At 41.1% G+C, this 15,437-nt stretch overlaps 1 protein-coding gene across 3 annotated transcripts in view; it reads right to left on the bottom strand.

Moving 5' to 3' along the window:
- Nucleotides 1–15,437, bottom strand: part of cep162 (centrosomal protein 162) — a 38,967-nt gene that overhangs the window by 3,322 nt on the left and 20,208 nt on the right. For 2 of the 3 annotated variants that reach the window (XM_049584538.1, XM_049584539.1), the window contains exons 12-24: nt 13,422–13,695; nt 12,607–12,838; nt 12,054–12,223; nt 10,442–10,576; nt 8,397–8,528; nt 5,415–5,527; nt 5,106–5,205; nt 4,472–4,598; nt 4,149–4,312; nt 2,560–2,664; nt 2,230–2,466; nt 761–955; nt 210–528 (exon numbers count right to left, since the gene is read on the bottom strand). In XM_049584538.1, coding sequence (XP_049440495.1) covers nt 210–528; nt 761–955; nt 2,230–2,466; nt 2,560–2,664; nt 4,149–4,312; nt 4,472–4,598; nt 5,106–5,205; nt 5,415–5,527; nt 8,397–8,528; nt 10,442–10,576; nt 12,054–12,223; nt 12,607–12,838; nt 13,422–13,695 — 2,303 coding nt within the window. The remainder of the gene's footprint in view (nt 1–209; nt 529–760; nt 956–2,229; nt 2,467–2,559; nt 2,665–4,148; nt 4,313–4,471; nt 4,599–5,105; nt 5,206–5,414; nt 5,528–8,396; nt 8,529–10,441; nt 10,577–12,053; nt 12,224–12,606; nt 12,839–13,421; nt 13,696–15,437) is intronic. The other variant, XM_049584540.1, reaches the window with a different exon arrangement.

Below are 15,437 nucleotides of genomic sequence, written 5' to 3'. Positions count from 1 at the left end.
GTCCATCTGCATTGCTTGACATTTGGTTTGGGGTCTATATCTTTCAGTCTGACCCATGTCCAGGGAAGTCCCAATTTAAGTAAAGGACAGTAAGCACAGCTGAAGCAGCTTTGCTCCCTCAGCTGTTTTGGATATCAGGGCATATACAACATATTCTCATATTCATCGAGGCGTGCAGAGGAAAGTCAGCCAGAACAAAAGGTCCATACCTGTAAAGACAGTGGGCTGGTAGGTCTTCTCATACTGAGCAGCTGGAAATGTTTCTTCCTCTCCATTTGTCTCTCCTGCAGTAGCAGAGCAGAGTGTTTTGGCGGGGCCTGGCTGTCGTTTGGTCTCTGTAGAACGGGTATCTGGTCGTGGGCTGGGAACAGACAGCATGTTCCTCCTCTCCTTCTGCAGTCTCTCCACAGTGCGGGACAGCTCCTGAATGGTCCGTGTCTTGGAGGCAAGGTCTTGGTTCAGCCGCTCTATCCGGGCACCAAACGCTGCCTCTGCCTGACGCTGATGTCGGCCTGGACTTGGTTGAGCCTGTAAAGTACAATAAGTTTCATTTTCTGTCCTTGGTTTTGCTTTATCACAGACAGACCAAAATTTTGCATTGTCCAATGTGTCAAAATCAAAGAATCTCACATTTCTGTGAGTTGTGTATAGTTACTGCACCTTTTACTGACACATCTCCACACACCAGCCCGTGTTAGTATGCTACAGCTAACAGTGAGGCTAAAGCTAAATTAATGACTTGGGGAGCTCCTATGCTGACCTCGTGTTTGAGCTGCTGCTGGAGAGACTCAATCTGGTCCTGGAGGGAATTTTCTTTCTCTTGATGGCTTTCTTTCACATGCTGCAGCTCTTCCTCCAGTGTTTGAACCTGTGATGTCCATGGCTCATTCCCAACTCCACAGTTTGCTGCTTGTAGCTGCTGCTCCAGCTCTGAGATCTGCTGCTCATAGCGAAGCTAAACAGAGCACACAGACACACACATTGAAATTTCACATTTTCTGTTTTAAGCATTTCTGTTTGTACATCTTCATGAATCCATTTCTAAAGCAAATAGTTTTCAATTACAATTTTGGTGCAGTTAATCACAATGTTCTTGTTGTGCATCAATCTTTTTTTCAATGGCAGATTTATATACAAGACAGACTGGCATACAATCTTTTATCATTGTGATGTAAATTTCAAGGAAACAATTTCCCAACAGTTTGACCTAAATCAGAAGAATTTTTTTTCTCATTTACCTCTAGTGAGTGTTTTTAAAAAATATTTTTTGATCTTGCTTTGCGTTCACTTGCATTTCTTCAACAAATTAAGGTTTGAAAGTCATTTGCTGATTTTTTGCTGTCATAAGATAGAACTCAAATAATAGTTCAAGTTTACTGAAGCAAAGCAGCAAACAGCTCTGTGAATCTTGGGTCTTGTTTACTTGCTCAGCTTTTTTAATAAGTTAGAAAAGTTTTAGGTATTGTTGACAGATAACACATTAATACTGTTTATGTCTTGGTTTTATAGAGTTTTCTTGGCTGTATTTTCATCACACTGCTGAAAGAGACATTTTGGTCTCTATTCCTACTCACAAATGCAAGAATAAATGCAATCCATAAGATTTCTTTTGACAAAAAGTCCTCTTAAATGTATCGGAATACTCTATTTTCTGAGGTAATATGTTGAGTTTAACTATTTGCAACATCTGATAGAATCCACCACTTTTTTTGCATTCCTCAGGCAAACAAACAAGAATAAAGCTGGCATTTATTTCATGTGCAGTCAGTTTCCATGCATCTTATTCATTTATTTATTCATGAATTCATTTAACAGGGACAATGAAGACAAACACTGCTATATTTGGGGAGAAGTAAGGCATCAGATGTAATGTAGGGTGTCTCGCTGAAGCTGATTTGCAGCCCTTTCACTGTCTTCATTGTTTATTATTACATGTTTTCTCTGGTATACTTCATTAAATAGCAGCAGACTCTTCTCTCTTCTCCAGATGGTGATATTTGTTTCTGTAATAGCCACTGGTTCTATCAAACTTGCAATAACTGTTTTTTAGGCTAATTAGGGCAAATATAATTCTTACATTTTAGCAAAATGACAGTCCTGGTTATGAAATTGTAACTCAGTGATAATATATTTTCATTGAACATAGGTTACATGTTTACAGTGTAAAAAGCATAGTTAATAATGTTAATATATTAACAAAAAAATGTCATTTGGTTTCTTCAGTTGTACCTTGATCCTGTGGAACTGTTGCTCCATGGCTCGTAGGCTGCGCTTGGCCTCCTCATCGTGACCCTCCAGCTCAGCCTCCAGACGCTGAATCCTGCGCTCCAGCAGGGTGTTGATCCTGCTGGGTGGGGCCGTTTTGGCAGACACATCTTCTTGACTGCCAGCCGTGGCTGCAGCGTAGATCAGAGCAGGCAGGGAGTTTGGGTTTCTTCGTCTTAGTATCTGCTCCAGCTCTTTCACCTGGTAAAGAGACAAAGACTCCTAATCATGAAGAGACATAAACTGGATGGGATAAGTTTGATTAATTAGTTAGGTTTTTTTGGGGTGAGAAACCTGTCGCTCCAGGTCCTGCATCCTCTTAGTGTCTGATGTTTTCTCTTTGGCTTTTCTCTGCTGCTCAGTGCTTCGTCTGCCCACATCCATTTTCAGTTTTTCTACCTGAATTGGAGAAGATTTGTTAATTCATACAAAGAAAGAGACACTTCACTGGTAAAATGTAACTGGCTTTCAACACACTTTCCTCCTCACATCAAAGCTGCAAACCCTTAACTATCCAGCAGTGTTAGAGTTTAAAGACTTAGCTCCAGTCTGGAGCCTTCTCTGGAACAATTTTGTCTTTTTGGAGAGAATTTTTGTAATTTTACCAAATAGACAAAAAACACCAGAACTCTGATGCTGCCTTGTACTCCATGCCCCCAAAATACGAGGCAATACAACACTCACTCCAATCTGGCTCACATCCACCTATCAACACATATCAAAACAAAGATCAGCTCTCAGTCTAATTCTTTCTGACCACCACAGAGGAAACTAGAAACTATCTTGTGATGAGTTCACACCAGCCAAAGTGGGGGGACCAACATCCTTCTCAACTTCCTGTCCCCCTACTTCCAGTCCCCTTGCTAGGCCCATACTCATCTTCAAACTCAGCCTTCATTAACATTGCTGCTGGTTTTGCGTTCACCTTGTGTGTCTGTGTATGTCATCATGTCAAAATGCGGTCCAGGCGACAACAATTGTAACTACAACTATCACAGAAGCTATTTAAAGTGTTTTGACAGGTGTAAGTCTCTCTGTCTGTGAACATATTTTTGGTAACACAATAGCTTTGGAACTGTATAAGATGCAGTCATGAAACTTTACAGGTGTGTAGTTGAGATAAAAATAAAGTCCGAGTTCAGAGATTGGTGTGGTCCGAGCAAGGACACTGGAAGTAGCAGGAATGATTCCCTCACATCCACTTTGTTTGAATCGATACAACAGCATCCAATCAAGTTGCAGGAGAGAGCCATGAAGAACTTGCATCATGTTACTCAGTAACTCAACCGCAGTTGCAAAAAATGATATCACAGATAAATTTGTCACCATGCAAAAACTATGTGGTGGTCAGGCCAAAAATTACAGCTGAAGATGCAACTTCAAAAAAATGTGTTTGATAAATAAGCACAAATTTTAAAGGGCATTGATGATTTTTGTAAATTTAACATATTATTTCTGTTGTTAAAATGTCATTATGTTTAGTGAGGAGCGCATCATGACTTGTTTTGGAATTAAAACTCAAAGTTCAGGACAGTGGACTTTCCTGTCTTGACTTAGTATTTTGATGTGGGGCTTGGACACAAGGATTTGAGACTTTCTTGAGACTTGAAAAACAATGACTTAGTCCCACCTCTGTTAGGCGCACACTACTTGGGTGGCTTTTCAAGTAAATATTTTTATCCACTATTTAAGCTTAGATAAGATCCAGACGAGCATGATGATGGGTAAGCAGGCAGATGATTATTTATCATTATGAAGTCATCTTTTGAAGTTAATAAATGCTATGAATTAATGTGTTTCCGAAAGGTACAGAACATAAGATGAGAGGAGCTTTCAATACAGTAATATATGTACTGTAAATAGTGATGGTAAAGGAGGCTCACCTGCTCGTTGAGTCGGCGTATCTCAGCTGTAGCAGCTTTCAATCTGCCAGCGTCTCTGTCCAGCAGCTCCTGGTTCTCAGCAAACCACTGCAGCTTCTTCTTCAGGGCCGTCACTTCCTCTCTGTGCTTATCCTCCAATACACGCTTCTCAAAACTCTTGTCACCTGGCACGTTCAGGGTGGATAAATTATGTCAGAAAAAACAAGGATCACATATAAATGTACAGTATAAAACTTAGGAGCTTACTCTAATTGTTTGATAACCGAGTTTTCAATGGTCCGTTTAAATTCCACCACTAGCACTGTTCTGAAGACAGTTTTTACCTGAGACAGACATGGCCTGAGCTTTAGCCAGGTCCCTCTCTTTTTTCATCAGCTGCAGGTCGACCTCCAGAGCCTGCTTCTCCTGCTTCAGTCTGTGAATGTCCTCAGATAGCTGGGCCTCATTGCTCTGCACACACAAACATATCTTTCAAGAAACTGTGGGGGCTGAAACAGAACTTCAGTCAGAACTTGGGAAACAGTGTTTGACTGATTGTAGTCTGAGTGGGCGGAAGTTTGCTGCATAGATCAGCCTCTCATTGGGCGGAACGAGCCACCCGCTGAAGTCCTGCCCTACCACCTCCAGTTGTGTAGCAGTTTTCAACCGTTTTCAATACGTCCTTTACTAACTTTTGCAGTGTTTGATCTTGCGGGGATGTAGCCATTTTTCTGCCATGGTTCTCGTCCTGTAGGCGATATTTTTGTGGGCGTGTTACACCAAAACCTGTTTCCCCCCAGCAATATTTTTGCAAGTGCACCGTTGCTGTGGCACTGCCCAGAACGATTGTGATTGGTTGAAAGAAATACAAGCAGCCGGGGCGTTTTTTTTTTTTTCTTTTTCAAATCTTAAAGTGAGAGTCGGCGCAGCCAGACCTAAAGGTCTGGTGAGCGAGACTAGGCTGATTGTTATACTCACCTCAAATGTTTTTATCTGAGCTAACAAGTCTGTAATTCTTTGGGTGTGATCCATTAAGCAGACACTTCTTATGGGCCTTGAGGTTTTATTCAGCTGCTCCCTGGTGAAGATGGAAAAATGCCAGAGAATACAAATGTTTAATAACACATCTTTTTGAATAAATACATTTCAAAGGGTGATGATGTGAAGTTTCAGAAGCAGCAGCAACATTTATTTTAAATGGACATTCATATCTGGAAGACATTCACAGACAGAAATGGATTCAAATATTGAACACAGCTCTGATACACAAACCTTCACTGGACCCACCTTGTGAAAGCCAGCTCATTCAGCAGCCTCTGGTTTTCATTAAACATGGCCTCCTCGTTGGCTTTACTCTTAACCTGCTGAGCTTTCATCTGCAAATACAGCTTCTCGTTCTCCTGGAAAAAAAAAAAACCCAACATATACTACAGTTCAACAGCTCTTAAATTCACAACACAATGGGAAGAAAAAAACAAACAAAGCAAAGAGGAGGAAAAGGAAAGAAAACTAGTAGTGATGATAATTTAAGTAATGAGTAAGTAATGATTTTTGGTGGCAGCCCCCTCATTCACTTTAAGAATTGATTAATTCAGACTACTGAGCTGGCACAACTTGGTGCACACACACAGTGCGTTTAGTTCACTGTCACGGGAGAGTGTGTAAAGCTGCCAATATCTGAACGTAAGAAGCTGCAGTAAGAGTATTTTGGGGTACTTTTATAGTACTTTTCTATGAAAAATGACTCAAACCGATTAGTCAACTACTAAAATAGTCACCGATTATTTTAATAGTCGATTAGTCATCGATGAGTCGACTAATCGTGGCAGCCCTATTGCCAACACACTGCTCTGGCCGGTCAGACTGTATCTGTGCAGGTGCACATTCCAGGTTCACAACAAAGTACAGTAATTCTAGGCTGTGAATGAAATCCTTCCCTCGTTCACACATTCACTTCTCCCTGTATAACACATACTTCATAGTTTACTCTATAGTGAGCAGCAAATGGATATTTTTAGTCTCTAATAAATTCATCATTTTGTATCATCACTGACAGCTGTCAGCTTGTCAGCCTTCCTGTAAGTTTTGCACCTTTAAAACGCAGAGCCGTGCATTATGGGATTTAATGGGACACATACCATGGACACTACTTAAAATTTGAGATGGAGGATAAATGATTGTCATTGTCAAAATCACTCAAACTAGACTTCCTGCACTGTATTTCATCTTACTGTACTAAGTGATCAGCTGATGACATTAAGCTTATTTAAAGTTTGTTGTGACAAAAACAGAATCATTTCTGAGACTGATCTCTCCTGAGAAACCCAGAGCCTCATGCTCTCAGGAGAAAGCAGCTGTGCAACAGTGCTAATTCTGGGAGGAGCAACGGTTTCAGCTGTCATAAATCAAATTTTGATCACTATTATGTGACAAATTGAGGGTCCTCACCTCAGTGAGAATCAACTATGTAACCTGCATAATGAAGGATTTCTCATCTTAATAACAAAAGGTTATGTTTAGTATAGGGTCGTAGACATAAGACCCTGTATTAAATTAAGAGCTTATTATTTTTTACTCATTATTTCAAACCAGACATGGGGGAAAGTCACACATGTGCAAGTCACAAGCAAGTCTCAAGTCTTTACCTTCAAGTCCCACGTTAGTTGTGGTGAGAATCAAGCAAGTCAAGTCAAGCCCCTGCTATAAGTCAAGCAAGTCAAGTCGAGTCATTGCTCAGGTCAAGCAAGTCACAAGTCAAATCATATGTCACATACAGCAAACATCTCCTCACGATCCGCTAGTTACTAGCAGTGCCCATGTCTCACAGTCTAGCACAAGCACGTACACGTGAACGCTGAGAGGCAGTCAGAGCTACAGGCTACAATGAGGCTAAAAAAAAGTTCAAATGACGTTTTTCCAAACAATTTTTTATGTCGGGGCTTCAGGACACTTGGATCACTGCGGATGAGCAGTATGGAGATATTTTGTGGTTTCAATTATGTGTTTTTGGACGTTTGGATCTTGGGCGCAGTAAGCCTCCATAAGGTGGAGTTTTGCTGCCAAGTTACCTCCACTCCCCTTGGATCTCCACAAGTGTTGTGAGGACTCTAAAACTAGCTAGCTCCGTTGTGTTTGGTAACATTGTTGAATGTAAACAGAAGTGACGCCCAACTGTGCTTAGCGTGCCTTTAATACTGAATTAAAGCCAAGTCTTTTTGAGTCATCTGTCTCAAGTCATGAATACAAAGTCAAAGTCAAGTTGAGTCTTTTATCAATGTTAGTCAAGCAAGTCTCAAGTCATCATATTTGCGACTCGAGTCTGACTCCAGTCAAGTCATGTGACTTGAGTCCCCCCATCAGTTTCAAACAATAATGGGGCACCAGTGCAGAAATGAAATTTTTCATGCATGTAGGTATTATAAATTTGGTGTAACTTGATAGATGAATTGGGCAGTGGAAGAGAAGACTGGGCTCCAGACAGAAAGTTACCTACCTACTTAACTGCTATTTACATTTACATAGAGGCTCCATGTTTTTTTTAAGCAACATGAGTGTTTTGACAGTTTTTACCTGCTGTCTAAATGGCACACTTGTAAGCATCAATGTGAGTATTCATTATGTCGTCATCATATTCTTGCATATATAATAATTATGTAACCTTACAAAGCTACCTAAGTTATTTTAATTGTACCACTTTACCGTCACTGTCAGACAACTACACATCATCAAAACTCCTACTTTGCAGCAGTTTGTCATACAGCAGTGACATCACACACTCACCCAGGAGAAATCCCTCTCCTTGCTGAAAGCCAGGCTAGAAAGACTCATTCTCAGGTCCTATACTGAGGAAGGAGTGTTTTTACTCCTTGGTCAGGTCGACACCTGCAGTCATGACTTCATGCTTTCCCCCAGACCCTCCTACCAATAGGAGTTGGTGATGCAGAAACAAAGACATGATCTCTAGGCAATCTTCCATTGCCTACTGAGTTTGACAGAGTGTCCATCCAAACCAGAAGTTGCCACAGCTGGGAACACATTCTGAATCATGGGTGTGGTGAAAATCATTTTTTTGTCTGCATCCCAGCACCCTAACAAAGTAAGAATATTTCTCTGACCCCTAAAATTCTGTCATGTCAGTGAGCTTGGAATTATAGTGATATCCAAGAACAGATTTGATTAAATGAAGATCAAAGGGAAAACCACACAAATTAAGGACAGCTATGAACAGTAAAGACAATCATTAAGAGGTGAGTGTTCAGAGAAACAAACCTGCTGGTAACCTTTTATGAGTGTCTCCTGCTCTTTTATTTCCTTATCAATCTGTCGGAGCTTTTCCTCTGTGGCAGAGTCAGAGGCCTCGGCCCATCTCTTCTTCTGACTGGCTTCCTCTGCACTTCGCAGCTGAGGAGAGCAAATGAAACAGCCTGTTAAATACTTAATGATGTATTAATGGCTACTTTCACATGCACAAATTATTTTGGTATTTGGCCTTATTCTGAAAAAGACATTATTCCTACTAAGCTGTTTACATGGCTAGAGAATACATATTCCACTATTATTTCCTTTTACATGCAGCCCTCCGTACACTGATTAAGCCCTAACATGTCCTTTATCATGTCAAAATATAGAGAAGTGGAGTGGCTTGTCATTTTGCTTCTTTGCATGAAAATGTGATTTTTTTTTTTTTTTTTTACTGTTTGTGAGTTGGTTTGTGAATGTATCCATGACAATGCACAGATCCAGCCATAAACAGGCAGGAGGCCATATCGCAAACTGCTGTAAAACCCCATCTAAGACACATATTCTGAATGCACTGTATACATGTCCAAAGAATGCTCCTTTAACCTGAATAATACTGGCATGTCCCACATTTCTTAATCAGCAAATGCTACATTTGGAAAAAGGCTTAATTCGGAATATCTAAATGAAATATGTTGTTTGCATGACCAGTATCAAATTCAGAATATTATCATATTCAGAAAAATAGTGGACTATTAGTGTGCATGTAAACATACCCATACAGATGGCCTGATCTTTTTGCATCTAATTCCTTCAATACTGACCATCTGCAAATCTGAAACAACATATTTGTCTACACACAGTACGGCAACACAGTACACACGATAAGCCTACATTAAAACCATGAGGGAAGTTTGTTTGACAACTAAAAGCTGTCCTTAATTCTTGCTTCTATTTTGTCCTGTAGTGTTTGCTATGATTTCCACAGAATAAGGGATGTTGTTTGGAACTGTGACAGGAAAGTTTGGACAGTATTTGGACACACTTTCGTCATCTGCACTGTGAACAAAACACTGTTCACCTGCAGTGTCTAAGCAACAGCAGCTCTTCATGGGCGAGGCATGCTGCACAAAACTGAAAATAGACATAAAGAGGCCATTTCTAAACTCAGAAAAGCTCTGCTCCAATCACTCGCTGACTCACTCTGATATAATTTATCTTAACAACTGGTGGTTATGTTGTACAACCAATATTACTAATATACTGGCAGGGCATTAATTATAACTTTGAGTTGTTTTTCTTGTTTCTCAACCTTTAAGTTCTACAATTTTATATACTTGATGGACACTTCTGTAATGGATTTACATAATCGAGTGGAAGGCCAGGAGGTGTTTTGTACACAATCCCATCCACACTAATATGTTCACACAAAACCTGACCTTGAGTCAAGTCAAGACCCTGGTGAGGAGGACGTGCATGCAATGAGTTTCCCTGAGATGTTTTCTGCAGAAATTTGTTGGTTGTGTAAACTAATTGTTGCTGTTCGGGTGGCTTGTCTCAGACCATTTTGCAGGTGAATAAGCTGCATATAGAAGTCCTGAGCTGGTGTGGTTACACGTTGTCTGTGGATGTAAGGCGGCTGGTTGGATGTACTGCCAAATTCAGGGAAATAACATTGGAAATGGCTTATGGTAGTGAAATAAACATTCAGTTCATGGGCAACAGCTCTGGTATTTACATTCCTGTGGTCAGTGTGTCAGTGGCACGCTCCCTCAAAACTTGCGACATCTGTGGCATTGTGTTGTGTGATCAAACTGCATATTTTAAAGTGTGGTGTTGTGTTTAAATTTTTGTTCAGCATGCATTTGTTGCTCTTCTTGAGCTCACCCTTCATTGTGCTTTTATTCATAAAACAGGAAGCAGTCAAAGCAAAGGCAAATAAGAGTCTACAGCCTACTGCCCCCATTCTCAATCACCCATGTGAATGGAAGTAGTACATGCATGCAACAATAGCTAAAAGGCTGGGAAAAATGTTTTCTTTCAAAAGCTTCTGTGTTGTGAGTGTGTTTGTGCACCTTGCTTTGCAGCAGGTAGTTCTGCTGCCTGAGTGAGTTGAGCTCCTCTGCACCTTCTTTCATTATCTGCAGCTCCCGCTCTCTCTGAGCTAGCTGGACTCTCAGCTCCTCCACCAGAGAACTCTCCTCCTCCCTCTGCAAGTCAGAAACAACACTGACATCAAATGCATCATCAATCAAACCTTAACATAATGGAGTTTGTAAGGACAAATGATGATAGAAGAAAAGCATTTATACTCTGTTAACATGTACAGAGGATCACACTTTCCAACTCACATTTCAATTGTTTGGGTGCCCAAACATCCAGTAGGATTATTTAGCACAGCAACACTGACACATCCCTCACTGGAATCCCATCTGCAAACACAGATAACTGATCCTTTCTATAAAGCTTCTCCAGGGTTTCCCAAACATTCCTTCATGAAGCAAAAAGACGTGCTTGTTTTGAATCAGTGACGTGTGGTGCTGTGTCAGTGAATAAAGGTATGGGACCCTGATGCAGATGTCATGACTGTCAGCCACTCAGGGCTGGTTGTGAATCAAGACAAATCCATTCCATAATACCTCACCCCACCAGCTTTGCAAACTCACAGTTTGACATCCATATCCACTGAGCTGCTGAGAGCCCTTCCCTTTTCATGAGCCTGCACATCCCCCCTTCACTGGAGGATGTCCAACAACTGCTGGGCAGGTGAAAACCTGGCAAGGCCCTAGGACCAGATGGCATCAAACCTATGGTGCTGAAGCTCTGTGGCACAGAACTCTCTCCCATCCTCCACTCCAACCACTACTGACTGGTCACACTCACTTTAATTGTCATAAAACGCCTGGAGAAAAAAAAGAAAGAAAAACTGATTCTGACCCCTGCAAGGCCCCCACCAGTGTGCCTGTAGGGATAAACAAGGGACAAAGCATAATGTGGCATGTCTCCACCACTCTCTCCTCCAACATCTGGAATCACCAGGCAACTTTTCTTAAATTTCTTTTCACTGACTGCAGCTCTGCCTTCAACACAATTCAGCTCCACAAGACTATCAAGAAACGTCACCATCTCAGTCCTCGTCCGCTGGGTTCATAATTTCCTCAGGATCAGACCACAGTCTGTTAGAATAGGCACAGTAACATCTATAACCATCATAACCAACACTGGAGTCCCCCAGGGCTATGTCCTTAGTCCTCTTCATCCTGTAACCTATCTCCAACAAAACTAATTTAGCAGAATCACATACACTGCCCCCAAAGTCATCTGCCTACCTGCACCCAATCTCTCAGACATGAATGACAGAGACATCACTCACAATAACAAATGGCACAGATCACTCTTTCAATCAACACTTCACATTACTGCCATCTGGTTGGAGATATGGGAATTTAAGCAGGAGTTTTGTCCTTTCTATCAAAGCAGTCCTGAACAAACTGCCTAACTGACACTATTGTGAGCTGGGACACTGGAAGAATGTATTCATGAAGATGTACTGACAACAAATCTCCCCCGGGACAATAAAATCTTAGTCTAATGAGCTAATCGAAGGTGCTGAGTTAGCTTTGTATCATGTACTGTGTTACATGTAAACACCAAAAAGTCATCTGGAGATGAGGCATTTTTACTTACATTGTTATCAGGCAGATGATGCATCAGTCTGGTTTCTTGGGGACCTCTGACTATAGCATCTGTGTCTGTAACATCCTGGTGACTGCTGGTGTCTATCTGCTGTTGGAGGACAGCCACTAAGGACTGAACAGATGCCACCAGCTCACTGCTCACCTTCAGACCCGCCTCTGCTAATCAAACCAACATAAAAAGTATTCAGTGCCTTTATATCAATCACACAGACGGATTAAATGTAGCTCCAGCATGTAGCTCCAAACATGACACATTGATTCCACGTCTCCACACCATGCTCCTACATTGTGAAGACATGAAGGGATTTAGAAATGGGGCAAAATTAAGTTTGAAAACCAGCTTTCATTGATAACTGTAAACATGACGAGGATAGAAAACTTTGCATAGATTTATAAGCAAAGAAATAAATGTATAAACTTTCTGTAGCACCCGTTTCATTGTGCAATTCATAGTGGTATTACTGGGGAAAGGCACAGCCTTGTCTTACACTTTCTGAGCAGTTTAATTACTTGAAATTTTATGTGTGAGTGCCTCTAATAACCTGTGTAGTCCTCTTTTTCTTGGGTCTTTGTGACTTTGATTTTCTCTCGTGGCTGCTGTAGAGGACGGGAAACAGAAGAATGGGTTTTGGCTGGAGCAGCAGTTCTACTCAGCCCTGACAATCTGGAGGTCACTGCTGCTCTCCCCTCCACTCTCCTGCCTCTCACAGAAGCCACAGTGGGTTTCCTCACTGAAGATGTAGAGGAATGAGAAAGAGTGGAGCCACGGGAGGCCTGGGGGAGCAAAAAAACAAAAAAAAATTCATCACTTTTAAAAGCCCCTTAAATACATGGAACAATTTTACCTCACAGCACACGGGAGTTGCTTGTCTACCTGCTGACTCTATCATTTGTTTGTGGTATTGTGCGACTTTCAGACCTGATTTCTGTGGCATCCACAGCAGTACATGAGTTTATATGTAGCCATGACATCGTGCAGAAGTCTACATTGGGTCATAGAGGAAAAATTTTTAGCAGGGCTTGACAAAATAGTGTTGTGACGCTAAAACATGTATACTATGACCAAAATTTGAATTTTTGAATACATGTGGAGCACTACTGCGAAGCTACAGAATGCAGCTGTAAATTTTGCAATACGGCACAGCACAAAACATTGTCACAGTTCTGTTTGAAATATGTTTGATCAGGCTGTCCTGATACACTGAATATACATAAGGAAAAAAACTGTGCACTTTGATTAATGTTGATTAACATTAATTTGCTCTGTTGGATCTGATCCCACCACTTACTGCTGCTGAAGGGTTTTGTCTGATCCAAGCATTGCTGAAATGGAGGAAAGTTTTTAGGGTTTCCTCACCTGTTGTTTCTTAGCTTTATCAGCCTGAGAGGATGTGGAAGAAGAACATTTGTCCTGATCCTGCATCAGCCTCTCTACTTCCTGTCTGATGCTCCATGTCAGGTTGAGAGGCTCTGGGGAGCTGGATGGGTGGCTAGTCAATCCTCTGGCTCCCTTTATCCCTGCAGCAGGTTCAGCCTTTTCTGGTCTCTTCAGTTGTGACTCTGGAGAAGTCACATCTGGGAAACTTGTTTCCATGAAGCTGGATGTCTTTTCTTGATAAAGACCTACAGCACTGTAATCCCAAAATGTACATAGAAAACAACATTCAAACTTAAGAAAAACATAAACCAACATTTTGTGTTACTGTTCACCAGATTTGGAGGTCGAAGAAAGCACAAATCAGATCTGTGTCTGATGTTTATGGTACAGACTGAACAGGTGTCATCCAAAAAAAAAGCACTGAACTGCATGTAGATGATAAATATTCTTGTTAATTGCATATTGAATAACCCACAAACACACAGGCTTGTGGTGCAGAGGCAAAAAGGTTTCTCTTGTTCACAGGTAACCGGATAAATTAGCTCTGTTGACAGTCCTGTCTGGGCTGGAATACAGTGGTATTTATATGCATGTTTAATACATACATTATACATTAATACTTCTGTCATGACATGTTTTAAGTAACAGTCTGAGTTTGAGAATAACTTTTCATAACACGGATTTCCGCCTTTATTGTTATATTTAAGTAAATGCTTTAATGCAGATTTTAGTCCTTATTAGGGGTGACCCCGAATAGTCTGATTCGGTAGTCTCGTTCACCAGACCTTTCTCAAGAAAAGAAAGGTCTGGCTGTTCACTTTAAGATTGGAGAAAAAAAACGCCCCGGCTTTTTTTTTTATTTCTTTCAACCAATCACAATCACGTTGCAGTGCCACAGCAATATGGCGCAAATATTGCCGGGGGAAACAGGTTTTGGTGTAACACGCCCACAAAAATATCGCCTACAGGACGTGAACCATGGCAGAAAAATGGCTACATCCCCGCAAGATCAAACACTGCAAAAGTTAGTAAAGGATGTGGTGAAAACTGCTACACAACCGGAGGTGGTAGGGCAGGACTTCAGCGGGTGGCTTGTTCCGCCCAATGAGAGGCTGATCTATGCAGTGAACTTCCGCCCACTCACACTAATGATTCAGTGATTCAATTCAGAGAAGTCCGATTCGACGGCCAGTCTCGACATGATTTGATGATTAGTCGGCTAAAGGAAAAATCCGTCAAATCAGATTTGACTACGAAAATTCTTAGTCGGGGACACCCCTAGTCCTTATTTACTATTTTACCATTTACTCTTTTTATATTATCAACTGCAGTTTGCATAATTTAATATCCTTGTTCTGTCTGATGTAAACTTCTGATTTTATCATACTGCATACAAAGGGCACCCATATTAAGGAAATAATGCCTCCAACTTGATGGCACTGTATAAATAAATGTTTAATAAATTAATGAATTACTGAGGTTATTCATCAGAGCTAAATCATATGCATAAACATATGCATAATGTCCCCAAATGTGTCAAAATAAAAAGAAATTACATGCAAGTCAGACCAACCAGTGAGCAGTCAAAATAATTAAACTATTGGCAGTCTGCTGATGTTTTGTGATGTCTTCATTCCAGATAATGGTAAGTTAGATTTTGCAATCCTTTCTTTTAGCCAGCGCAAAGCGGTGCACAGCGCAGCCAAACTAGTTACAGACCCCATAAAGTTGTCATTTTCAAGGCCAGCGCCCACGTTGCAAATGTTCTTGTGCCAATCTGTGCATCTATGGGCGTCTAGGTCTTAAAACGAGGCATGTTCAGGTGCGTTATTTGCGTATTGGTATTTCGGCAGCAGAAAGTCAGAAGTCAGAACGTTGCGGTATGATTTTGCTATGCAAAGGGCACATTATTCAGATTGTAGGATGCACCTACAAAGGCAGGTTCACAATTTGCGTACACTCTGCTTGTTACACACACAGGGAAACAGGGATGGG

This window comes from Epinephelus fuscoguttatus, linkage group LG8 (genome assembly GCF_011397635.1).
Source record: "Epinephelus fuscoguttatus linkage group LG8, E.fuscoguttatus.final_Chr_v1".
Taxonomy (NCBI): Eukaryota; Metazoa; Chordata; class Actinopteri; order Perciformes; family Serranidae; genus Epinephelus; species Epinephelus fuscoguttatus.
This window is presented reverse-complemented; position numbering and strand designations above follow the sequence as displayed.